Raw genomic sequence first — 26721 nt, forward strand, 5'->3', positions numbered from 1 at the left:
CCCATAAACAACCATTCAACCAAATGTAAGTTGTCTCTCAATGGCGAACGTGAATAAACGACTCAAGGTTTTCTTTGTATGGCTAGAATCTCATATCGGCTACACTGATTACCGATTAGTTTGGTATCCAATTAATAGGTAACACTGTAACAGTGACGGTCACAGGAGAATAAAAAATCTTAAATTTTAGTCATCCATCAGATAATGTGATAGGTAACAGGACATACTATATAGGGTCTTATTAAACATAAATGAAATTCAAACTGTATCCAAAAATAAGAAATTCAACACTACCACATTAAATTTTGAAATTTATTTAGATGGAAGTGACATTACTCTATGAACAAACACTGCGTCACATCAAGAATCTGCACTACCCCAATTTTCTCAGAAGGATTACTTACTAAAATGAACAAACCATTTGATTCGTTGTTTCAACTGTACTCATTGTATATAAAATGTCTAATTTAAAATCTCTTCTCATTTTTCATATAAAATTTAGTCATTAATTTTACACCGAGACACCGAGTAGAAGGAAAATGAATTATACAATCAAAGGTACGAGACTTTTACTATGGGGCCATCACAAGAAAACAACTTCTGTTGGGTTCAAGTGCAATTTTCGAAGATGATTACGGCTGCTCCTCCAAGTTTGTGTGGTGACGAGAGGCCACAACCAGTGCCAAATCCGAGATTCTACTTCTTAATTGTAGGCTTAAGAATTTGTTATCTTTCCTATTGTCAAACAGTGAAGCTATGTACACGAAAGCCAAAAAACGGGGCGGTCCAAAATTTGCCACCATTAGCTCTCACCGGAGGATGGGTTTCTGTAGTGTTTTGGTAAAACGTATGTCCCCATTAAGAACCGAACCGATAAACCTCTCTACTTCTTCTGTAGTCATTTCATCTTTAAATGCTGCAAACGTCCCCTTCCGAGGTTTGTAGGCAACCAAGAGCTTATCTAATGACTTAAATCCTGCTTTGTCAAACGCATTTAAGAATGATGCCTGCTTGGTGGCATCCAACAGAACGTAAAAAATGGTATCCCTGCCATAGGGTGAATTTTGTCGCCTTGACAGTGATTTCTGAGAGACCTGAAAGCAAAAATTATGAAGCAAGGAGAAAATTTAGCATATAGTTTACTCCCTGCATCTGAATCCTTCACCAAAATTCAGCAGGTTGCCTCAAATTGAAGCAGCTAGTGAGACATAGTTCAAAATGGCAAGACATTCAATGGTTTTAAACATATGGACAACATTACCAAACAAAAAAATGCAGTGGACAAAGAAATTTATCATTAAGATGTGAGAAACTAGATGTTTTAGATAGTAATGACTCTAACACGTCACCCAACACAAGAGAAGTATACTCACCATGTTCAAGATTGATTCCAACTTCCTTCTTTCTCTGGAAGATCTGAATGCACCAATGATGCAAACTGGAGTTTTCTCACCACAAAGAGCATCAAAATTAGACTCCGTCAATAGAGGTATCTGATTCTCCCCCGAATCAGTCGGTGCTTTCTTGGCCTGACTTGAAGCTGCCTTCTTGCTCTTTTTCTCAAAACTTGCAAGTAATGCACTAAGATCCTGAATTGCTGATTTCAAATCTTTAACATTAATGCCTGCTTTTAAGACATGCTTCTCTCCATTTGAAAGCCAACCAACTATAGCTGGAAGTGCATCAACTCCTAGCTTCTTCACTGTTGGATCAGAAACATCATGGACCTGCATGATCATTATGAAATGATTTAAAAATAATAATAAAAAAATAACAGATATTTATTATTCAGAAATAAAGATGAATGCAAACAACCTAAGCACCTTTTTCCTGATAAGCAAAAGTATATGTTCACTTTGTCGTGGAAGTACAAGGGTCATCATCACACCCTATCTTTTTCATAATCATATATATCACCTCATTCTTTCTAGCAAATTTTCATGTTGGATGTCAAGAAATTTTTATAGTGAAAGGACTTCCGATTCCTTCAATAAGTCGGTTAAAAAATTCAAAGCCAAGCCAAAGACACCCGATTCTTCTTATATTGAAAAGGTTCAAGGAAAATTGAGTAAATTAATCCAATAAACAATCACAACATACCTGTGCATCATAGAAAATGAAGTGATTGTGATACAATCCGCTGAGGACACGCCAGATAACAGGTGTATCTTTCTTGGTGGAAAGAAGGACCACAGTAGGCAATTTATTGACTGTGACAGAGGAAAACTCAAAATGGTTCAAGTCGACCCGTTTTGAAAACCTTGGCAGATGGTCTTGGCAAAACGTTTTCAAACGTTTTGCAGCCCAATCACCATCATACTCAACCAAAGAACCCTTGTCACTGACTCTGTATGAATAAACAAATACCCTGGGCATTCTGCGTGGATATATGCCAAGGTCCTTACAGAAAGATGGTTCCGTATCACAGTTTATGCTTCCAACCTGACAGAAGAGAAGGAGAGAATGAGATGTGGTGATCAATGGAATATCAGATTGTAAGGAATGCATAAAATATGCACATACATTTAAAGCTCCCTGCAGTGAACGGGCAACTTCCTCTATGATAGATTCAACATGTTGATTCCCCTTCAAAGAGGACGTGTAAGAAAACAAAAGCCACGTCATCCCTCGGTCAAATATTTCTTTTTTATAGGCCAGTGAATTGATGGCCCTAATGCTCTTTGGAGGACTCCTATACCCATGTCGTGGCCCGGTTGAACCACTGAAACCACCAAACTGACCCCCACTTTCAGAATTACCCCCAAAAAATTTTGAGAAAAGGTCGTCCATACCAAAACCATTTGAACTTGGACCACTGGGGCCACCAAAAGAAAAGGAGAATGACTGGGAACCTCCCTGCCCACCCATGCTCTGCCACTCACTTGGTCTGTAGGTAAACTGGTTGTGTCCTGGTCCACCATTTGTGAAGTAAGTATATCCACCATGATCCCCAGGAGAACCAGCTTCAAACCCAGGACTGCCCTTCTCATCTCCATACATATCATAATTTTTCCTCTTTTCCTCATCAGATAAAATTTCATATGCTAATGAGACAAGGAAAAACAAATCAAAATTTAAACGGAAAGAGATAGAAAACAAGGTCTACCCAAAAGCAAATCCAAAAATCATATTTCTTTCATCTAATAATTACACCAATAAATGCATCTACACTCATTTCTTATCCTCGAGATGAAGCTCGGAAACCACAACAATTAGACATGGTAGCCATTCATATAAGATCATTAACAACTACAAAACTAAGTACAAATTTATGAGAATGTCCTCAATGGCTACTAGAACAGGATAAGTATTTAGGAGTTAAATAAGCTCCAACCAAAAAGGCATGAGGCAAGGAAACAAAGACTTAAGAGAAGTAATAAGTTTACCATTATTTATCTCGGAAAACTTTGCTTGAGCTCCCTTGCTTTTATTCTTGTCTGGGTGATATTGAAGAGAAAGCCTGAAGAGCATAATCCAAGTGAGCATGAGTAAGGTAAAAGCATGAAACATATGCTTGTCTGAGTACACATGCACATAAATGTATCTTTGTGTTTTATTCTTTGTGTGTTGTATTACAAATGCACAAGAACACACTCAATGAGACACTTCTAAAGAGACAACTATATATCCCAGAACAGGACCTTACAACCTTCTAGGCAATATGAAGTCAATGAACTATCATAGTTATTCCAAAGAAAACAAAGAAACATTCCCACTACTTTTTAGAGAAAATGAAAACACCCTAACTTAACTATTGGTTACAAGTTTCAACAACTTTAAATTTTGGTAGCATCAAACATGCATTAGTCTCAAGGTAACAAATTAGACAAATGAAACAATGCTCTGCTCACTCTGATAACTAAAATGTTTTAAGACTCATGCATTTGAGACCTTTAAACTACCACCCTATACAAAGTGCCCAACACAGCAAGACCAACAGTAGACTGTCACTGCTCAACATCACCATCACAGGCGCCATCATTGCCAATCCCAATTTATTCAACAAGACCCAAGCTGAACATCCAGACCACAGTGCCAGATTTAGGCTTGAAAAATTAAGTTTGGCACTTGAACCAGCCCCAACTCAACCTTAACAACCCAAACCAAAAACAACACTTTGCACAGACCATGACCACCTTAATTGATATAAACCCACATATCATAAGTTAGTTTAGAGGTCACATTATATGCAATACTTTCAAATCCTAGACAATGACCATCCCCAAAAAAAAAACTGTCTTTGTCTCGGTCCAGCATAAACAATTAAGCACATTATGCACTTTATTTTCACAAATACATCAAGAAAGCATAGCCAAATAATTGTGCTTAGAGTTCTAAAACTATTATAAAGGGATATTGGAACATACTTGTGGAACGCTTTCTGAATTTCACGTTGACTTGCATTTCGCTCGACTCCAAGAACCTGATAAGAATTTAAGATGGATTTTAACAAAGTGGGTAAATAAGTACAAAACCAAAGGTTCACCGGAAAAGCAGAAAAAGGGTTGCTTAAATTCTGTTCCTTTATCCCATTTATCACAAATATTGATTCCACTTTGATAGCAGAAACAGCAGCAAAATACACTAAAGTTTGCACCTTTTCATTACAGTTTTAGCAAATTCTCTTTCCTTTAGAATTTCAAAAACCAGCGCAGCTTTTGCGTTCGAAATATGGAAAAAGAAAAAAAAAATAACAATTTTCAGAAAGCTATAAAATTCCATAACCAAAACCGCTTTGGAATACCTGATCCTAATTGCATTCGATTCATTCACATTGGTCCAGAAGAGGAAACGAAGAATGAGAACACACAGGACCATACCTTGTAAGGGTCTATAGTTTTTGCTTCAATGGTTAGGTGGAAGAGCAAAGCCAACAACAAGATGATCCACAATTGTAAACGGTTATCCATATTCGAATCCAAAATTTAGACTGAATGTTTCGGCTGTGAGCGTCGCAATTTGTTAAGACTTAGAATTTTTTGGGGGGGTTTCTTTTTTTGGGATAGACGAGCGTGCGTTGCAATTGTGAGACACAGACACAGGAAGAAAACATAGAGGGAGAGATTGAAATTTAGGGTTTATAAATGGGTTCGCGGGATCCAAAAGAGTCCAGATACTTCGGGTTTAAGGCCGCAAGGTACACGTGGCAGTATGCCGTGTTCCCACGCACACTGGCCAATGAAATTTTAGAGTTCTTGATTGTGTAAGGAACGCACCGCCTCACGCGCTTTGATTCTCCACGCTCTGTGTTCTACTGTTTTCCTGCTTGAAAACTTATTCTATGGTGTAAATTGTGTAATTAATTCATATGTTCTAATATAAAGCAGATAACCTGCTTGAAAACTTATTCTATGGTGTAAATTGTGTAATTAATTCATATGTTCTAATATAAAGTAGATAACAAGTTTATACTTGTAGACTATAGTACTACGTCAAGAATTTCATACTATGTCGTTACAAACACTAAAATGAATAAAAAAGATTTACAGTTTAGTATAATAAACTCAATTAACTCAGATTGGGATTTAATTGTAAATAAGTGGGGAAGCTTCACCAGCCTTAAGTCGGTACAAAATTTCAGTACCATAAACATGTCATAATCTGCAGAGACTATGATGGTGAGCTAAACGTGCGTCTGTGGTCGACTTTCTCAAGAAACAAACTTGAGGCTTCAACATAATGTTCAAGAGGCTTTTTTGGGTAATCTTAATTGTCATGTTATAATCTTTATAAAAGTTATAATTTGATGTTCATCGACAATTAACATTAAAAGATACAGGGAAGCACATTTAGGGATACAAGGAAGAAGCTCGTATTGGGATTGCAAATTAGAGAAAATCCAGCTAGAATCAACGTCTCAACACTATATTAAATTAATTCATATCCAACCAGGTACAATGCCGAGACAAAAAGGGACCAAAATTGAAAAACGATTGGGTAACAAGAAACAAGGGCTCATCATCCTTGAGATTCAGCACCATTTGTTGTTGCATCCATAGGCTCGGCTTCTGTGGACTCATCAAGTTTATCACCCTTCTTACCTACAAATTTGCAATAAATCAGGAACCCAACTCCCAACAAATACACTACAAGCCCTCCTTAATAATACTTTATTCCGTGAATAATACACCTATTTGCTCAACATTTTCTCTAGCTTACCTTTTTTCTTCTTTCCACCTCCTTTCTTCTTTGTCTTTGTGGCCAAGGACAACCAGGCCTTGATTTCAGGATCATCTACTTGTTTGGTGGGCTGCAGCTCCTGTACAGGATGAGATGTAATCCGGTCTGATCCATTGGGCATTAGCAAAACTGTAAACTTAATATGAGCAACCAAATCGCCTGCAAAAACCACCAATTCATAGACGAAGCTCAGTTCAACTTTTATAAGTAACAGAATCAGGGTTTCAAAAAGGACAGTCAAGAGAGAAAGTTGTTACCAGGCTTCTCATGGAGAACAGGATATGGTTGCAAAAGCTCATGGTTAACGCATTCTAGTAAACCCAGCCGTGCCCTTTTCTCTTCCAAAGCTCTAATTCCACAAAAATACAAATTTTTTAAGAGTAAAAAACAATAGAAGTTGAAGGACTGGTGACAATAACATTACGCAAATAAAAAAAAACTCAACAGACCTAGCAGTGAATGGCATGATGGGGAATTTCTGACTTATTTCACTGAATATAAACCTAGAAGCTTTCATCTTCAGGTGATAGTTCTTGTCCACAGCTCTCTTATAGATAGTTGTCTGCTTCTCATCCAACAGCTTAGGCTGCAAATTGCCATAAAATGTTTGATGGGAAAATCAGATAATGTAGCATAAGGATGGCGTTTGGGCTGATTGGGACTCCTTGATTACCTTGCCTTCACCTGTGCTTGTGACTATATCAATGGAATAAACTTCATTCTCCTCAAATTCTGCCTCATCAACTCTTGTCTCTGGATTGGATACGCTTAATATGACCTTGTTCCCGTCTATCACAAACTGCTTCAGCTGGTGGCTAAGAACACCCTCAACAATTTTGCAGTCATAAGCAGCAGCAACCTTTTGTATCGCCTCCGTTACATCTTTGTTCTGTCAAACCAAAGAAAAGAGAAATTAATGAATTTTAGATAAACGATAGAAAGTACAGAAGAAACCAAAAATTAATTTTGCAGAAAGACATACATGCGTCCAATTTAATACAAATATGGCATGCATAGGCACAAATAAATATCTCAGTCATACATGTTGGCTATTTTGAGTGAAGATTGCACAGACAGTAAATACATCTGTACGATGCACCAAGATGTAGCCAGTGAATCTAGGCAACAAGGAAAGGAGGAAACCAATAAGGTATCGATCACCTCGGCAAAGTTGCCTACAACTATGACTGCTCAGATAAGTTTATCTTCTTGCTTTCATGTTTCAATGTACTCATAAAAGGACAAATCCCTAAATGTTGGCTAATTTGAATGATGATTGCACAGATAAAAAGTACATCTGTACTACGCACCAAATGTAGCCTATTATTCTAGGCAACAAGGAAAGGAGGAAACCAATAAGGTATCGATCACATCGGCAAAGTTGCCAACAACTATGGACTACTCAAAAGTTTCTCTTCATGTTTTAATGTCACAATGTATTCAGAAAAAAACCTTAGATGTCGGCTAATTTGAATGATAATCGCACAGACAACAAATACATCTGTACTAGGCACCAAAACGTAGCCTGTTAGTCTAGGCAACAAGGAAAGGAGGAAACCAATAAGGGATCAATCACCTCGGCAAAGTTGCCTACAACTATGGACAGCTCACATAAGTTTCTCTTCATGCTATCAGGTAACAATGTACTCATAAAAGGACAAACCCCTAGATGTCGGCTAATTTGAATGATAATCGCACAGACAACAAATACATCTGTGCTAGGCACCAAAACGTAGCCTGTTAGTCTAGGCAACAAGGAAAGGAGGAAACCAATAAGGTATCAATCACCTCGGCAAAGTTGCCTACAACTATGGACAGCTCACATAAGTTTCTCTTCATGCTTTCAGGTAACAATGTACTCATAAAAGGACAAACCCCTAGATGTCGGCTAATTTGAATGATAATCGCACAGACAACAAATACATCTGTACTAGGCACCAAAATGTAGCCTGTTAGTCTAGGCAACAAGGAAAGGAGGAAACCAATAAGGTATCAATCACCTCGGCAAAGTTGCCTACAACTATGGACAGCTCACATAAGTTTCTCTTCATGCTTTCAGGTCACCATGTACTCATAAAGGACAAACCCCCTAGATGTCGGCTTATTTCAATGATGATTGCACAGACAACAAGTACATCTGTACTAGGCACCAAATGAAGCCTGCTAGTCTAGGCAACAAGGAAAGGAGGAAACCAATAAAGTATCAATCACCTCGGCAAAGTTGCTCACAGCTAGGTACTGCTCACATAAGTTTCACTTGCTTTCATGTCAAAATGTACACATGAAGGGGCAAACCCCTATATGGCATAATCTCAATTTCCAAAACATTACTCAATCTAAAAATAGTGTGCAAAAGGGTTTTAAAATATCCATTATATACAAGTAAATAAATTAAAAGAAACATGGAAGCCAAGTTCAATGAAAAGAAGTGAACTACACACTTGAACATTGAAAACCCACCAAAACATTATGTTATCCTTCCTATCAGAGTAACTATGACAAAAGCCTCACTTGGATGTTGGTCCATAGCTTTTCATAAAAATTCATCATATAGAAGCATGGAACACACTACATTATTTCCAGAAAAAGGTAAATCAGTGTCCTTTCTTTAAATTTGTCGTAGCAAAGCAACCAATTATGGGAGTAATCAATTAGCTTGTACAACATGCAGGATGTTAAAAAAATTTACCAAAATATAAATTAAAGACTCAAAAGATGAAAAAAAAAAAAACAGAAAAAAAAAACACATTAAAATATACAAAAGTTCCAATTTTTATTGCTTACTTCATTTGCACTGATTAAAATGCACACGGGAAATCCATTATCAGTAATTGGAAGAAGAGAGGTGTAAAGGTCAGAGAAAAAAAAAAAAGGGAAGGAAAATATACACAATGCTCCATCAGTGTAACTATGACTAGAAAAAGCTTCATTGGATTAAATCCATAGCCATCAATAGCTTATCATCATTTAGAGATCATGTCAACCAAAAGACCATACCAACAATAGTCTAAATGAATAACTATGTGAAATCCCCAATAATTCGACAGCTGAAAGTTTCCAATTATACAAAGACATGTTATCAATGAAATAAAATTAAACAACTCTCATCAAGTGCTATATCAACACACACAACTCCAACAAGCATGTATGCATGTATCCAAGGAGATTGCACTAATTTAGGCACATACAGGACATTAAAAAGAACAAAATAATTATGTCCACCCACAGCAGCCCATATATGGCCAAAAATAATATAGGCAACAGGGAAAAGAGGGAATCAACAAATCAATGATCACCTCGGCAAAGTTGCCCAACCTTCAAGTTCAAGAGGATGACATGTTATTATCAATGTTCATTTATTTATTCAGCTTGAGTAGGGACAGTGAAAACTGCAGAGAGACAAACATCAAAAACAAGACGACTCGACAATCTCCCCATTACACAAGGCTGGCACAATTGCAAGGTCTGGAGGGGGAGTCAAATGTACTCAACCATACCCCACTTGGAAAGAGGCTGTTTCCCAAGTCAAACCAGTAACCCCCAGGCTGAAATGGAGCAACCTTACCATTGTGCCAAGACTAGCCATCAATCGAATGATATAAATTCCCCTTCAGTGTAACTATGACAAAAAAAGCCTCATTTGGATGTAGGTCCATAGCTTATACTAACAGCTCATCATCAGGGGGTGTAATAGGAATACAAACATGTCTTTAAAGTTGAGAGAAAAAAAAGCATCTGTAATTTCAAAATATACCACAAAAATAGAAGGCAACAAAGTGAAAAAGGTTTGAATCCTGCCAAGAATTTCAGGAGGCCCTCTAGGAGCAGAAAAAAAAAATACATTAAAACCATCCATGTGAACTAACTTAAATGCTACAAAAGAACACCCATTTCACATCAACAATGTTGCAACTTGCAACCAACAAAATTATGCAAACATTCAGCATCCCTACACAACATATAAAATTTTATAATCACATACAAAAAGTTTACCTTTTTTCCTGGCCTTACAAGCCTTAAGGCAACTTCAGCAGCAGTATTGGCAGCTGCAATAACATCAGCTGCCCTTCCTGTAACTGGCCCTCCTTGAAGAACATGTGTATGTGCAACTATGGCAATGAACCCATCTATATGACAACCCATATCACTGCAGGAAAACAAAAATCCATCACTATTTTCTATTTAAGACTGAATGCTCAGTTCCCATATGAGTTATCTAATGTACAAGCTGTCATTCAATAATATCACAATTTATAAAAAGAAGGTCATGAGACAAAGCTTACATCTTGACAATATCCCCTTCTTCCAACACTGTCTCATCGCTGGCGAGCGGAGAGAAATGGCATACAGTGTTGTTCACAGAAACGCAAGTTGGGAAGGCCACGCCACGTTCAATCTTCTTCTTAACATTTTTGTACATGTTGCCAGTTTGCCTTAATACATTAAAACAACATGACCCATAACTCACCATATCATAATAGAGAGAATAATCGACAGTCATACAGAATTCAACTTTATAAAAGATAGTAGGCAGGATTTTTAAACACATCTTAAATCATTTTCATACTTACTCTCTGATGTAGGAATCAGCTTTCTCACAGACGTCCACAATCTTAACTTTTGGCTTACATTCGGATATTGCTAACTGCAAAGCCTCTGCAAATTTTCCAACATTTAATCAATTTAGTTAGCCATCAATGAACCCATGAGGCACCCACTAGAGCAACCTTATTACATCAAACAAGCTTTGAACCTATTGCACCTTCATCAGTCATATACAATATCTATGTGTGTGCGTGTGTATATATACGAGATAAAGAGCGAGAGTGTTACTGTTAACAATCTCAGCGGCGCTCTTGTATTTAGTGACGACTTCCGGAGAAGTGAGATCCAACTCCTTCTCCTCTCTCTCATCGTCCGACATCGTTTCGAAGCTTTGCAAATCCTCCGAGCTCTAAAACCTTAAATCAAAAAAATAAAAAGCAGAAAAACGAAATTGATTACAGAAATGAAGAAGCCAGAGTCGAGCAAGTGTTGCGAAGGAGCATAAGCAATTTGATAAAAACAATTAGATTAGTTAATCTCAGACCTGAGTGGAAGAAAAATTTGAGAGAGATGGAGCGGAGTGAGGGACCGAGTTCGTTGCTGGGTTAGGGTTTATATTAGCGGAGAAAAGGACGAATAGTACCGAATGAAATGTGGCTTACTGGAGAGCTAGGGTTTCAACGTGCGGCTGCTGCGTATGCTTATATAGGATTTTTGGTTACAGCTTTCTGGTAGGGTTTTAATTTGTTTTGTTTGTTTTTTTAAAGCCTTTTACCCGTTATGTAAGTTTTTATTATTATGGACTTTTTTCTTTATTATTATTTTTTTTTATTTTTTTTTTTGTAACCGAAATATCTTAGACCAATTTTCGTACACTAGACTAATTTCTTAAGTCGGTAAAAGACAAGCCCAAAAAATTATGTTTGTTATTGTTTTTTGAAAAAAATTTACAAACATGACACATATTTTGATGGTTGTTTCATTTCAAGACATTAATTTTGATTTGTGTTAATGAATAATACATATTTCATTTTGTGTCAATTAAGGACCAAATTTTTTTCAGTTTTTATTTCAACTTTGACCCAACATTGCACCCATCAAAACTCCACCAAATTCTGAAAAATTATACTAGGTTTAAAGATATGCATCTCCTCTTTGCAACCATATAAAGATCACCCAAATTGGATCTCTACAACTCCAAATAATCAACCCAAAGTAGGGTATCCGAAACTATTCGATTTTCCAAAATTTTTTCTAGAAATCCGATTGGACAGTTTTGAGTACCCTACTTTTGGACCAATTATCTAGATTTGTAGATATCTGATTTGAGTGATCTTTATATGGTGGTAGAGAGGAGATGCATATCTTTAAACTTAGTATAAGTTTACTAGTTTGTTGAATTTGGTAGAGTTTTGATGGGTGGGTCAAAGTTTAGATAAAACAAGGTCCTTAATTGACACAAAATAAAAGTAAGTATTATTGATTAGCACAAATCAAAATTAATATCCTGAAATAAAACAACTATCAAAATACATGTCCTGTTTGTAAAATTTTTCCTTGTTTTTTGTATTCGATGAGAGAAGGATGAGGTGCAAATGTGCACTGGCATGTAGTACCTTGGTGCACTTAAATATAAATATGTGATGGTTATCTGCTCTATAGTACTTGTACCTTGGTTCGTTCTTTTCATTTCTTTTTATGGGTCTAATTGAAGTGGGCCTTAGGCCCAATTTAGTTTTCCCTCTCAAAATTTAGACAACTGGTAATTTTCTCTTATAAAGAAAAGAGAACTTTTTTTGTTTGTCTATTAGCTCAAAAAAGAGAAGAAATGAGAATTATGAGATGAGATTTGCATTTGTTATGTTATTTTTTCAGGTTGAACTCATTGAGCAATTTAAGGTCATACAATTTTTACAGGTCGAATTTGGTTATTTGAGTTCAATCAGTTGAAGTTTGAACCTGTCCCAGATTAGCTCTGGCTCATAAGGAAACTCTTATCTATGGTATAATCGGACACAATTGGTTGCAGAGGTAAACAGCTAGTGGAAAGGCATCACATGAGCAGTTTTTGTCTTTTTAGCTATCATAAGAGTTGATTTTATGGACCTAGTGGAGTTGTTGAACAGCAATCTAAAGAATGAGCATCTATTAGATGAACATTAGTCATAGTGGTGGTATTTATTGGAAGAACTGTATTCCTTTTCTCTCTTGAAAATAAAGATCTCATTTATAAAGTTGATTAAGACAAACAAAAAATCTAAATCCAAAGGAAAAGCGTAATGACAAATTGTTCCATAAGCCTTAAAAGACAAAGTATCATCTGCCTATCAGTCTAGTGGTATATTTCTCTCTGTAGTGTTCGAAAAGTTTCAATTTCAAATCCAAGGCTTAAGAGAGAGTAAAGCTTTTAAAACTAGGGTGGGCCTGCAACAAAAGTAATAGATAATTCAGGAAGACAACCTCCATGGGCTTTAGGCCCAACCATGAAGAAGATAGGGCCATGTTTAGGGCCTAAAGTGCTTTTGATATAAACATGAAGAAGATTGGGTAGAATTACACAAAATAAAGGAAAATACTTGTGAATACATCCTTATACTTTTGATCAGAGTAAATGTCCTGCCCACTTTTATCTTCTTATGGAATTTAACTCCACAATTGGGCCATTATGCCTCTTTAACTTCAAAAATATTGATAAGTTCTCAAAGAAACCGGTGCTCATATGAGTAGCCAAAGAAACTCGAGGAAGAAATGTTAAGAATTAACCTGATTGAAGAATGTATGCTTTGCTTGCAAGGGAATTGAAAACCAGAACAAGCAAAGCAATGAAATGATGATACCTACAAGGGTGCACTCTGGACATATCGTCTCTCATACAATCCGATTACCTGGTCAGCTACAGCCCACATAATGGCCTGGCCAGGTGGTATCCTCATCAGCCGGGGCAGCAGTCCTTTCCACAAGGCAAGAAGCCCTTCCTCTGCATATATTGTCCTGATAGCATGGATCATCCCTTTGTATTTCACCTCGCCCTCACCTCGGCCCTGAGCCATCAGCCTCGTTTTCACAACATCAAAGGGACCAGTGCACACGGGACCAGCTGTACCGGCAAGGAAGCCTGATATCATAGACTGCCAAGGCAACAGGACTCTCCCATCTCCTTCATGTTTCTTCCACAACAAAACATCAAAAGCATTCTTGGCTGTAAACATGGCAGCCTGGTTCGTCCCATTGCGCATGACAGTCGGGGAAGCCCCTGACCACAGCCCAAGGATGCCTTCCTCCCGGATAATAACACGAGCACAGTGTATAGGACCCTTATACTTTAGAAGCTCAGGACTCAATCCTCTCTGTTGCTGCAGTCTAATTTTCACCACCTGAACCAATAAAATTGCACACCAACTTCTTAGATCTTCCTCATCATTCTCACCAAGCTAATGCTTACAATGAGCATACTTACATGCTAAAACCAATGCTTGAAATGAAGAAAATGGCTTTATATGTGCAATGAGCAATTCAAAAGCCAAGTACATTCCTAAATGTTCTTATCAGTCATCAAAATTTCTCCAAGAGCTTAACCAAATTCTCACTTCATGAACTAAATTAAACGACCATTGCTACAGCATAAGACAATTCCCCAAGTAACAAACTAAGCAATAAGCTGAAAATGGGAACCTGGGATTCTCAAATTTAGGCATATTCTAAAATTACCAACTGAAAACCCACAATACAAATCCAACAAAGTAAATGCTACATTCACAAATTCGTGAGATCCAAACAGACCCTTTAGAATTATTCTAACTGAATCGTCTTCCGAAAACTGAAAAATTCAAATTCAGAGCAAATGCAGAGACTGACCTCAAAGGGCGTAACAATGACGAGAGCTTCGAGAACTCCAGCTCCGAACCCAGAAATGAGCCGGCCATGGTTGCTGAGCTTCCCTGTCTCGGAGTCCTTGAACGCGCCCTGAAGCACGGCATTGGAGCCCATGCGAAGCGCGTACTTGAGAGTCAGGTGGGTCGCGAACGGCGTCAACCCCTTCCAGAGAGCCCGCACGCCTTCCGTGCGCGAAACGGTGGCGCCGCAGTGGATAATTCCCTTGTAGGCCCCGGTCCGGTCCAGCTGCAGCCGGGTCTTGATGACATCGATGGGCTGCAGACACGTGGCCTCCACGATCCCGCCGAGCGAGCCCGACAGGGCCTTCACGTACGGTGGAATCGGCTTTTTAAAAGTCGTGGAGTTGGGGGTTTCGTTCTGGTTTTCGTTCTTCATGGTTTCAGGGGCAACTTAGGAATTAACTGACCTTCGATTTTTGCTCTCTGGAATTTGGAATCTCGGTTTTGTTCAGGAGAGGAAGTGAAAGAGAAAGTATGCTTTCTCTTTACTTCTTCTCCTTTTGACTAGAGTGAAGAGTTAGACCCTTCTTCTACTTCAATAAGCAGCCATCGCTGACGTGTAGGACACAGTACGGCGTGGTTAATGTAATAGTTTTGGGGTAAAATAAGCTGCACTGAGAATCATGGCAGTCGTAAAAAAAATGGTGAAGGAATTCAGGAAACCTGGAGACAACAAACTCGGGATTTGCACTACAGGCGGCCTCGTGTTTTGTCACTGATGGGCCTTGGCCCGCCTGCTTTCGGTTCTTACGTCACCCGAACGGGCTTGTTATGCCCAAGACTGCCTATTAATAATTGGGCTGGTATGTCAAATGGGAGACTCGGTTGAGTCCATTTGAGACCCTCTCTTGTAAACCCCACTAAAGTGAAGTGAATAAAAAATGAAACAGATTAATACACCCATTATTTTGGAAAATTTTATGAAATGATCTTTTTTGTTATATATATATATGTATGAAATGATCCATTTCAATAGCCTCTTTTTTACTTTTTTACAAAAATATTTACAATTTTGACTCTTTAGTTTTTAAATTGAATTATGCCTTTTTTAATAACGGCTTAGATGATGGTCAATTGTTCATGTTAGTCGAAATTATAGTTAAGATAATCATTATCATATCTCGACTGCCAATTCAACCATCACCTTGGTTACCGCTATATATTGAAATTTTTTATGAAATGAGCTATTTTAGCGGCTTGTAAACCTTTTTAACTTTCTAAAAAAAATTTTGAACTATTTGTAAATCACATTACTCCTCCTTCAATAGTGGCCAAGATAATGATCGATTGGTTTATGTCGGTCGAGACAGGGGTTAAGATAGTCAGTATCACATCTCTTGGCAACGGTGCAGTTGCACTGTTGATTCAAGCAAACACCGACTCAAACTCTCAGTGAGTCACCATAAAGCTATGGACTCGTGTCATTCTTACTGCATCTTATCAGACTTATCCATCGTATTCACTGACCAAAGCAGCTGCGTGTCACTACAGCATAGCTCAACATCTCCCCATCAGCCGCGTTTACCCCATTACGTGTCACTCTCTTCTCTCTTTCTTCCTCCATATAAGGATTTCCTTCCAATTCAACTCAGCGTCAACTTTGAGTCAGAAAGAGTGAGTTTAACAGCTAGCGTCTACTTCAAGTCTGCATACAAGTATTAGTGTTTGTGAGAAGTACTAGAAAGGAGTGAGGGTGAGAGAGAGAGTGAGAGAGAGAATGGCATCAAATCAGCATAAAAGAGAAGAACTGGACACCAAGGCAAGGCAGGGAGAGACTGTTGTTCCTGGTGGAACTGGTGGGAAGAGCCTCGAGGCTCAGGAGCACCTTGCTGAAGGTATCAGTAATTTTTATTTTTTTTTTATTTTTCGGGTTTTTTTGCTATGTGCATGCTTATTTGTTGTTTGTTTCGATGTAAGTAGCATTGCCTAATGTATTGTAATGTTGTGTGTGTGTGTGCATGGTGATGAAGGACGAAGCCGTGGAGGGCAGACAAGGAGGGAGCAGCTGGGCACTGAGGGGTACCAGGAGATGGGCCACAAAGGAGGCGAGTCTCGGAAGGAGCAGCTGGGCCATGAAGGCTACCAGGAGATGGGTCGCAAAGGAGGACTCAGCACCATGGACAAGTCCGGCGGAGAGCGTGCTGCTGAGGAAGGCATCGAGATCGACGAGTCCAAGTTCAGGACTAAAAATCAGTGATCAGTCTCTGCAAAGCTCAACTTGTAGTTCCTCTACTTCTAGTCTAAAGTAGAGTTGTAGGAATGGTACTTGTTGCTTTTGTTCTTCTTAGTGTTATTTTTGTTGTGTAAGTTCTTAGTGTTGTTCTTGTTTTCTAACTACGTTGTCTCGGCTTGTTTTTTTAGAGTCTAAAATGGTCGAATCAAGGGGGCTCTATAGGGGCCTACGTTATGTGACCAGTGTCTCTTTTTGTATCTGAAGTTGGGCTAAGTTTGAGTGTTTTTAACTTTGTTTTGGATATCCTTGCAAGTCTTCCACTACTTTGGTATCCACTGCTTTTACTTTTCTATGTTACTTGGAGTATGACTATTTGATGATCAAGTATTTGCAGATTGGTTTAGGTGAATGAAATCACCGATTCATCACACTTAAAGAAGTGAAAGCCAAATGCTAAAAGAAACAACATAATATTTACAACAATAATTTCATCCCAAGACAGAAGTTACACAAAGAAGTAGAAAAATAATTCTCAGTCGGTCAGCAAAACTTTGCTACAATGAAGGCAAGAAGACATACTTGAGCAGTAGATGCATGTTCTGCCTGACTGGCAGAGTACTGCATTTGGTGGTTGTGGGGTTTCCATTCTGTATCTGTTTTTATTCTCATCTCTATCCCAAGTGGCATGCTGTTCAAAATATCAATGGCTGGTTGCTAACGCTGTTACCAGAAGACCAAGCACAAGAAACGGCTGCGCACTGGCCTGAAATGTACAGAGAACAGATTTAGATATCTGATTCTTTGGATGGGATTACAGTGCTTTAGAGATTGGATTTTAAATAAATACATTTTTCCTGAGTATTGGACCATCATATTTCAGATCATCAAATTCACATAGGGATCTCATTAACCTAAAGTCTCGTTAAACAATGTATACAAAAGGAGCAAATAGAAATCTCTTCTTTTAAATTCGCAGATCCAAAAGCAACATAAGATTATATCAAGTAGAGGTTTGAAAGAATACCTGATATTTAACATCATACTTGACAGGGTCTTTAAGAAAGTACTTGAACTGCAGAGCACAAATTTTGGTATAAGCAAGCGCTTATTGTCTCTATTAAAATATATCATATCCCAAACGGTACAAGGAAAAACACTATGTAAACGTAAGAGCATAATATATACGGCTTCCTACCTCTGGTAGTTTAAAGACAAACTAATTTTAAAATAAGTTTTAATATAAAATTGGCATACACTACTATTTCTCTTTTGATCGAGTCAAACAATTTTTTAAGAAGTGATTTACCTGAAAAAAGACTTGGGGAGCTATTAAAGCAAGGAGGGCTAACGCATAATATGGTTTACCAGCCCCTAGCAGATAACCTGCAACCATCAACAAATTGCACAATGAGGCATCTACATAAGTAAAATTAATTATAATTTATATTCCAAACCATCATAGGATAACTTGGTCACTGATAAAATAACATAACCCACAAGTCTGATAATCACAAAAAACCAGCTTCAACAATTCCAATCTCTTTGACCCAAATTGTCTCATTTTACACATAAGTCAAGATAATTTACCAGCAATTGATATCTGAGTTATGTCAATGGCGCCAACGCAAATCCATTTGGCAGTTTCAGCACCAAAAGCTACAGGGAGGGACTGCAAACACAATCACCACAAATAATGTTAAATCATCTACATCTAACATTGTTTACAATATTTTAAAAGAGAATATAAAAGACCTGAAGTCCCATTGCTTTATCTCCTTCGACACTTTTAAAGTCATTTACAATAGCAATTCCCAACTGAAATGTGGCAAAGAACAAATATACAATGTTAGTTGGATCACATTATGTAAACACATGTAAAGATACTTCTTTCAGAAACATACCCCAGCTATGCTGTACAAGAGTGTGAGGACAATTATGTCGGGTGTAAGGGTCCCAAATAATGCCTGACCAGCCCACCTATCAATAAGAGATTGAGCCGAAATTTGTTAACCAACACAGTGGATATGCAAAACAGCCTCTAGCAGTTAACCAAACTACAAGAATACGTTGGTGATGGTTCTTGATTAGTCTAGAAGACCAACATTATAACAGTTAACTTACAGAACCTGAAAGGTGTTCCTTCCTAAAAGGTATCCAATTCCATGGACAAGGAAGATGACCATCCTATTCAATGCATTTCTTGGGAGCATGATACAGACATGATAAAATTTTAATAAATTTCAAGAACAACCTAGGTAATGTCTACAGTTATGTCAATCTTAATTCCAAACGGATCCCTAAATCAAATAGCATGGACAAGTTCTGGACCTTTATATGAATCATGTAAATTTTATAAATTTACAAAAGAATAATGTAGAGGATATCATACCAGGGCAAACTGATATAACTTGCTCCAAGTGCAAAATTCCCAATCCATCCATTTTGTTTCAGCTGCAACAACTCATGAAACTTAGTCAGGGCTTAAGCAAAGTTTTCTGAAACTTCAAAGTATGTAAATGGTTAGACATGTTGGCAGCAGGGGAGAAAACAGAAAACTACCTTTAAAGGTGGAGCAGAGTAAATGTATGATAGCAAGGATCCACCCAAAGCAAGATAGAAAACTATTGGGAAGTCATGTCCTGCCTAAAAAGGACAACAATTCATGATTGACATTGATCTAAAGTATTGTTACAAGGGTAAGCAAGAGCTAGTCCATCATTTAAGTTACTTACCCACACATCTAATATACCAGCCAAGCCAAGGCCTCCTAAAAGGAGCAACCAGATTTGAGTAATAACCTGAGGGATTTTAAAAGCAGAAGAACAGGATTCAAAATTCAATCAACATCCATGCTTATCCATATACATAATACAGTTAGTTACAAGCTTACCTCATTCTCAGATATTGCCCCTGAGGGAATTGGACGATAAGGTTCATTAATTGCATCAATCTCTCGGTCATACCAATCATTTAGTGTCTAGAGAAAAGACAGGGAGTTATTGGAGTATAAAGATCTCATCCGATCAAAAGCAAAACCAAACTTTTCATCTAGAGCAAGTGTACCTGTGTATAGCCAGTGAGAAAAGGGCCAGACATTGACATGCAGAGTATTGATTTGGCAACATCCTCAAAATTCCAATGAAAATTTCCTGCAACATGAAAAAATTGCCTCAAAAGTCAAAAGTAATTCATGGACAGTGGACAAGTGTTATATATATTATTCCAATTCTAAACCCTAAATATAATGAATTCGACTAATATTGGATGGCCTATTAAAGGCATCTGACCACTCCCACACCATAGAGTAGCACGCATGCTCTCACATCAATACTTAATGAAAACTAGCAGTTCTTTATCTGTCTAATGAATCAACGAGTCCAAATACTGACCAAATTTATTAAAAAGGGAAAATATTTGGCCGTGGTGTAATCTTTAAAAAAACAACAACAATAAACTTCTCGTTAGTATAATATTATAGGGTTAACTGACCAAGTAAGAGACAATTTCATGAATACAAATAGATATATTAAGGGAGCATATCTTCATGGAGAACAGGATTACTGCAGGAACTTCCAAAATTTAGTCTAATAAAGCTTTGAAAATGCAAATTGGGGGGAGGTGGGAAATAGGAATAGTAATGTGCATTGTAATTTGTTTTACAGAACTTCAATAGCTCCATAGACAACTTCCAATCATGAAACCAACAATGTAAGTTAATTAGAAAGTTTGAAACTATAGATGTTCAAGAATACCAGAAGCAGCAGCTCCGCAAATTACTCCCCATACCAGTGGAGGCCAAGTTACAGGCTTTGTCAGCTGAAGACGAATCTTCCATTTATTCTGCACAGTTCAAATCACAGATTCAACTGTTGTCCTCACCTTTTGTGTTTCATATGATTCGATCAAATTAATATGCACAAGAGTAAGCATTTCAAAAAAAAAAAAAAAAAACTCTGAAACTCGGATAAAATTACTAAGCATTTACCTGCTTCTTACACACAACAAACAGGTAAAAGATTTTTCCAATCCCAACTCACCATTCAATAAAATTAAGCTTCTAGCATCATCTGAAGAAACCAAAAATACACAGATATAGCGACACAGAGAAAGTATTAACAGTTTTATAATGCGCCAGCATTGATTACTTACAGTTTCTTGAGAGGCTCCTTTGATGCCAAGAAGCTGATTGAAGCTCGAACCAGTGCTAGCCGGAGCTTTATCCGGTACCGGAGATTTGACTGCCAAAAGAACACACAAGCAACCATAAAACCCCAAAACCTCTCACTATAGTCTTAGTACACTCCCATTATATCAAATTCCTGAAAAAAAAAAGTAGAAGCTTAATATGATAATATACCTCCTTCGTTTGTATCGGTCTCCGCAGCCCTAACCGTAAATCTCCGCCCTGAAAAGTTCAAAAAATTGTCTCAATGAAACGAAAAATAGACAATACGAAGCTTAGCTCAGTGAGTAAATCTCACTTAGCATTAGGTTGCTACGAAAGAAAAGCAAGGAAATGTAACTAAAATTTGAAACAATTAGCTCTGGTGCTACATCATAGCATTGAAATATGGCAGTTTGTTTATTGCAAGCATTGTTTACTGGATTATGAATTCTCGGCAACCAAACGGAGCATAAATGAGTCAACTCACTGGAAAACGAAACAGAAATCGGCGCCAAGACGGAGTGAGTTCGAACTCTGTTGGCGTTGGAGTTCGATAATCTTATCGACGAGACTGTATTCAGTACGGACGCCATTGAAGCTGTGAAAGACTTTGGCACCAAGCTGGGAGAGAAATGAGAGTGCAAGTGCGTGGACTGGCCGATAACTCTACCTGTGATTAATGTTTGAAGAAGGGAGAAAAGAGCGTGTTTATGGTGTGGTATGCTGTACGAAATTTAAGCTGTGCTGGCTTACGTGGCGGCATATGATTGGTGGTCTTGACTTTCACTGGTGTTGATACTTTTTTACTTATTTTCTGGCTTTTGTTGGGAGTCTTGGGAGTTGGGACCAGGTTGATTAATAAATCATTGGACAAGTACAGATGGTGCGCTCTGTCGTGTATTAGTGTATTACAATGTGTATGGTTTTTTTTTTTTTTTTTTTTGGCCAGTGTTAAATTGTTAATGTGTTAAGGAAGGATTTTCCTTAAAATAAATAGTGATCATAATTGTTATTTTAGGCAACAAAAAAAACTTGTTAAGTAATAAGAGGGTTTGTAAAAGAAGATATAAAGGGCTCTTCTTTTGGATGAATACAATTCATAATCAACTAACCTGGCTAATGGTTGCTGCATGACATCAAGCTCAACTGCTTAAGGAAGCTTGGATTTTCTGGTTCATGCTTTATATTAAAGCAAAATTTTGTAATTAGCTAAAAAGACTAGTTGGTTTGGGTGACCTACCCGTGGGAGACAGACTTAGAGAGTTAAAGTTACATATTTCAAAGCGTGATAGATACTACTTAGATTGTAAAACACCTATAAAATTTGCAATCTAACAACTTATTATTACTGTGTTTATATATTCACATTTTTCATGCTATAATTCATTTAAATACTTAAATGAAAAATATATATACATATAGGGACAAAATAGGAATTAAAGATGTTACCAACTTCACAATATAATTGTTGCCAACTTATACCCCCAAAAAAAAAAAAAAATCAAAGACAGATTTTGACTCTTTGAGGTTTTGGAGAAACTTCTAAAAGAAGGCTATTTGTTTCTTGGGTTAAATACAAAAATGGCCCACGAATTTTACAGTGAATCTCATTTGGTCTATTAACTATAAAAAGTGTCAATTTGGTCCACAAACTTTCTAAGTTGTATCAAACTAGTACAAATGTTAATTTCTATCTGAAAATTAACGGAATTGGTCACATGAAAATGTGATGAATAGACTAAAATGACTTTGAAAATGTGGTCACTTGCTGTGCACATGACCAGTTTTTAATAAATTTTTTGATAGAAGTTAACGTTTGTACTGCTTTGGTACAACTTGAAAAGTTTGTGGACCAAATTGACACTTTTTATAGTTAGTGGACCAAATTGAAATTCATTGTAAAGTTCATGGACTATTTTTGTATTTAACCCTTGTTTCTTCAACATTTATTTTCTTCATTGTTCGAGCCCGGAGAGACTTGAGGTAGAAGGCCCATGAAGGCTCCTATTCATGGGCCATAAAGAGAAAACAAAAGTTTAGTTGTTGGGCTCACTGGTCAGTGCTCACGCCATTACCCTCATTAGGCCCAAAAGGACCCGTACGGCTATGTTTTATGCAACAGGCCGAAGACTTGGGAGTAATTAAGGAATATCACACAAAAAAGTTGCTCACATCCCACCAACTTTTTGGATTGGAATCATTAGGGAAAAGGACTTTGGATTTTATGGTAGCAACCAACATTGAATCAAGGAAAAGATAAATGGCTATATAATTATTACATTATACAACTATACAAGTAATGTTGGTCTACAGACTAGTCTTGGGGATTATTACCAAGTTTCACCTCGGATCAAATAGTCCTAGTTATATTCTCTTGTTTCATATAATTGCCTCGGACACTCACTTAACTCTCAAAATCTTCCCTACAATGGTCCAATGGAGGCAATATCACGATGAAGGGAAATCATAATGAATCATGCGTAGACATATATCTATTATTCTATGAGATAAACAAGAAGTTGAGGTACCTCTTCCCCCAATTAATTTAATTTAATTAAGAACAAATAGATAAAGGGTTAATAGCATTTACTACACGTGATATTTTGAGTTTGAATTAAATTGGATATGTCATAAAGATTTTCCATTTTTAGTAAGTTCTTTTTTTTTGTCAATAAAACTTTCTTTTTAGCATGTGTGGGATTGAAATCTTCCATAAGTTTAAGGAAAATTTATTGAAATTTAAGGAATATTGTATGACTTAGAGTAGTTTCGCTCTGGAAAGTATAAATAATAGGTTAAGGAATTAAGGTAGGGTTTCTGGACCATAACTTGTTTGCTTTTAGATTTGTGTCTGAAAAATATGCTTAAATACCTCTAAAAGAATCCTAGGAGGTTTGGAATCATTAGAAGGGAAATCTTTTGAATTTGAATTGTTCCACATACAAATGGCGTTTATGTTGAATTGAAATGCGACATGTGTGAAACTGAGTCAAACTTCTTTAATTTATTAAGAGAGTTATTTTGCATGAGGTTGATTGTACTACCCACGAATAACGTTTGTGTTGAATTAAAATGCGATACATGTTGAACTAGGTTAAATTAAGTCAAATTTTCCGTATTAGGATATGCATGAGGTTGATTGCACTACACCGCAACTTAAAGGCATTAGGGCATTGCTCTTCAACATCGTGTTTTTTGATGCTATGCCGATGACATGGTACCCTCGAATTGGTCAAGGGTACTTTTGTCATTAGTGTCTTTAATTGGATATGTGTCAAGTGACTAGCTAACATCATAAAATGCAATTATTTTGCATTCCCAAGAAAAATTATATACTCCTAAGTCCTAACCACATCTTATAGAGCCACTGTAGAATAAACAAATGGTTATCCTAAGTGCTATAGCTAGCTTTTAAAAATCTTATCACATCTCTGTTATTATTATTCAATAGGGTATAGATATTGTCCTTAGAGCATATGAGTCATATGACTCAAAAGAATATATATAATTCTGTCCTTATGTGGAAAGATCTCTCTCTGTGTCTTTGGTTCAATCAAAATATATTCAAAGTCCACTGTTAAGAAGACTGACTGGATTAGTCCAAAAACGTACCTCTCTAAAGGGAAATTAAGCCAGTATTCTAAGGAAGATGCCCGATCCACATTCCACATGCAAAGTGCTTCTGCAAAAAATTCTGTCATGTTCCCTATATATACTTCCTTCTGTCAAAATCTTCATGTTGCTAGATACTGGATTTTGATTCCTCTATATGCTTCAAGGGAATGTGATTCCCAACTTCATGCACCTACCCACCACTGATAGTCTGATACAGGCCGGCCGGTCATTTCAAATAACATGCAGGAATATATTGGGAATTTTCCCAACTAAAAGACTTTTACCACTGCAGATGATAAGTTGCTAGCACTATTTGCCAACAAGCAGCCCATCATTAATTAATTTGTGATTCCTGTGTAAGCATGTTCGGGAATCGGAATTAATTAATGTTGCATGCATGGAATCAAACGAGCATAAGATGCATTAATGCAATAAGATCTCACTGCGCAGATAATTAGTTGCGTTGTATATATACTTGTATGCATGATAGTAAAAAGCAAAACATCATGCAGCAAAAGAAAGCCAAAATTGAAGCAAACAGAGATATCAATTATACTCACCCAATGTAATTAGTTGTATGTTTATATATATAATTATTTATTGCTGCTAATTCTTTGTATTTACCATCTACACTTTTTGTCCGTAGCCACTAGGGAAAAGAGGGGAAATTTAAAACTAGAACCTTCAACATCAGTATGTAAATAAATTTAATGGTGAATAATGACTAAAGAACAACATCAAAAGTCGTTTCTTTAATTATTCTCAATCACCTTTGCACTCAATCACTAAATTATTGTTACATATGATCCATAGATCTACTCATACATGCTTGTCACCTTTTAATGGTACTTTTATATATAGTTAAACACCAAAAGGTTTTGTAAGTTCTTAACTAATTACTTGCAAAATGGAAGACACATCAGTAGTATACGTCAATGTTATAAAGTAACGGATCGACAAGAGTTACAATTCTCCCCATGATCTTAAAACAAGATTAATTATATGATTATAAGAATAATAATATTTTATTCTTAAAAAATATGACATATTATGTTATCAAATTTTAATTATTATTATTTTAGGATATCGACCTATAAGTACATACACCATATGTATATATTAGGGTATCGACCTGTATGTACATATCAAATTTTAATTATGTCAACTAGTTTGAGTCACTCATGCATCCCTTAAAAATTGTAATATGGTATCGACCTATATGTACATATATCATGCATTTAAGAATATATATATCATGCATTTAAAAATATAATATAGTTTTCATCATTAGATAATGAAGAGACAATATACAATGTCCGCACCAGTCCAAATGATCTTTGGAGACGCTTTTGCTACTGATTATTGGTTGTCATTCATATATAGTACCAAGTATTATTTCTACTGGGTATGGACCATACCTGCATAACTGATAGGGTAGGTATATATGTCAATAAGCCAAGTTTTTCGCGACAAGCCTTGATGGCATGCACTTGCTTTGATCTTTTATACAGTCATATTTCTTGGTCAGTGAGTCAGTGACAAGACAACCTTGCTAGCTTTTATATCTATTTGCCCTGCGTTATTTTTACAGAGGCAACCTCAAACCCTTAATTCCACAGTTTCCACTACACCAAAAACAGTACATACCTTTTTTAACCTTCTTGTTAGATATTTTTAACCACTGGCTAACCCAAAAGTCAAAAGTCAAAACGATATGAATGACACACGCTACCCAACAAATGTAGCTATATAAATGGGTAATATTAGGGACCATGATAAAATTGTATCATATTTGTGATACATATAAGGTGAGTTCTTAATCATTTCTTTATCTCTTAAGCGTGTTTAGATAGTCATATCATGTGGTACCACAAATGTGGTATAATGACATAATTCCTCTAGCATTATCTTATATAAATATAGTAGGTGAACTAAAAATTTGTTTTTGTAAGAGTGTGATGAAGAAAAATGATGACATTTAATTAGCTTAGAAATTGGTTTTCTAAGGCATTTAAACATTTTTGCTTCACCTCTTGAAAAATAAAATATATGCCAAAAGAGTTAAGAACAATAACATAAATTTAATACATAAAGTAATTTATAGGTCAATTAATCAATCAATATTTATATCTGTGGATCCACTATCAAAT

At 36.8% G+C, this 26721-nt stretch overlaps 5 protein-coding genes across 5 annotated transcripts; 1 reads left to right on the forward strand and 4 right to left on the reverse strand.

The window, feature by feature from the left end:
- Positions 1-527: 527 nt before the first annotated feature.
- Positions 528-5022, reverse strand: ATERDJ3A (DNAJ heat shock N-terminal domain-containing protein). The gene is made up of 7 exons (XM_086247969.1): positions 4821-5022; positions 4368-4423; positions 3387-3460; positions 2524-3044; positions 2101-2442; positions 1374-1727; positions 528-1094 (listed from the first exon to the last, which is right to left on the reverse strand). The coding sequence occupies exons 1-7, from the start codon at positions 4908-4910 to the stop codon at positions 810-812; spliced, it is 1722 nt and encodes a 573-aa protein (XP_086104095.1). The 5' UTR covers positions 4911-5022; the 3' UTR covers positions 528-809.
- Positions 5023-5844: 822 nt separating this feature from the next.
- Positions 5845-11426, reverse strand: LOC147281416 (metallopeptidase M24 family protein). Its single transcript, XM_086246701.1, has 10 exons — positions 11270-11426; positions 11014-11141; positions 10752-10836; positions 10464-10613; positions 10174-10327; positions 6854-7069; positions 6630-6766; positions 6438-6529; positions 6160-6339; positions 5845-6041 (listed from the first exon to the last, which is right to left on the reverse strand). The coding sequence occupies exons 2-10, from the start codon at positions 11102-11104 to the stop codon at positions 5959-5961; spliced, it is 1188 nt and encodes a 395-aa protein (XP_086102827.1). The 5' UTR covers positions 11105-11141; positions 11270-11426; the 3' UTR covers positions 5845-5958.
- Positions 11427-13209: 1783 nt separating this feature from the next.
- MSFC1 (Mitochondrial substrate carrier family protein) lies at positions 13210-15140 on the reverse strand. Its single transcript, XM_086248053.1, has 2 exons — positions 14581-15140; positions 13210-14099 (listed from the first exon to the last, which is right to left on the reverse strand). Exons 1-2 carry the CDS (start codon positions 14992-14994, stop codon positions 13563-13565), a joined length of 951 nt encoding a protein of 316 aa, XP_086104179.1. The 5' UTR covers positions 14995-15140; the 3' UTR covers positions 13210-13562.
- A 907-nt stretch (positions 15141-16047) lies between these two features.
- On the forward strand, positions 16048-17170 carry EM1 (Stress induced protein). Its single transcript, XM_086246179.1, has 2 exons — positions 16048-16453; positions 16589-17170. The coding sequence occupies exons 1-2, from the start codon at positions 16336-16338 to the stop codon at positions 16813-16815; spliced, it is 345 nt and encodes a 114-aa protein (XP_086102305.1). The 5' UTR covers positions 16048-16335; the 3' UTR covers positions 16816-17170.
- Positions 17171-17228: 58 nt separating this feature from the next.
- Positions 17229-21635, reverse strand: G4 (UbiA prenyltransferase family protein). Its single transcript, XM_086246178.1, has 15 exons — positions 21444-21635; positions 21149-21196; positions 20941-21029; positions 20544-20631; positions 19855-19940; positions 19682-19768; positions 19524-19589; positions 19351-19434; positions 19181-19242; positions 18693-18768; positions 18544-18606; positions 18379-18460; positions 18098-18174; positions 17816-17863; positions 17229-17554 (listed from the first exon to the last, which is right to left on the reverse strand). Exons 1-15 carry the CDS (start codon positions 21547-21549, stop codon positions 17492-17494), a joined length of 1125 nt encoding a protein of 374 aa, XP_086102304.1. The 5' UTR covers positions 21550-21635; the 3' UTR covers positions 17229-17491.
- Between the last annotated feature and the right edge of the window lie 5086 nt (positions 21636-26721).

This window comes from Dryas octopetala, chromosome 6, assembly GCF_963921425.1.
Source record: "Dryas octopetala chromosome 6, drDryOcto1.1, whole genome shotgun sequence".
Classification (NCBI taxonomy): domain Eukaryota; kingdom Viridiplantae; phylum Streptophyta; class Magnoliopsida; order Rosales; family Rosaceae; genus Dryas; species Dryas octopetala.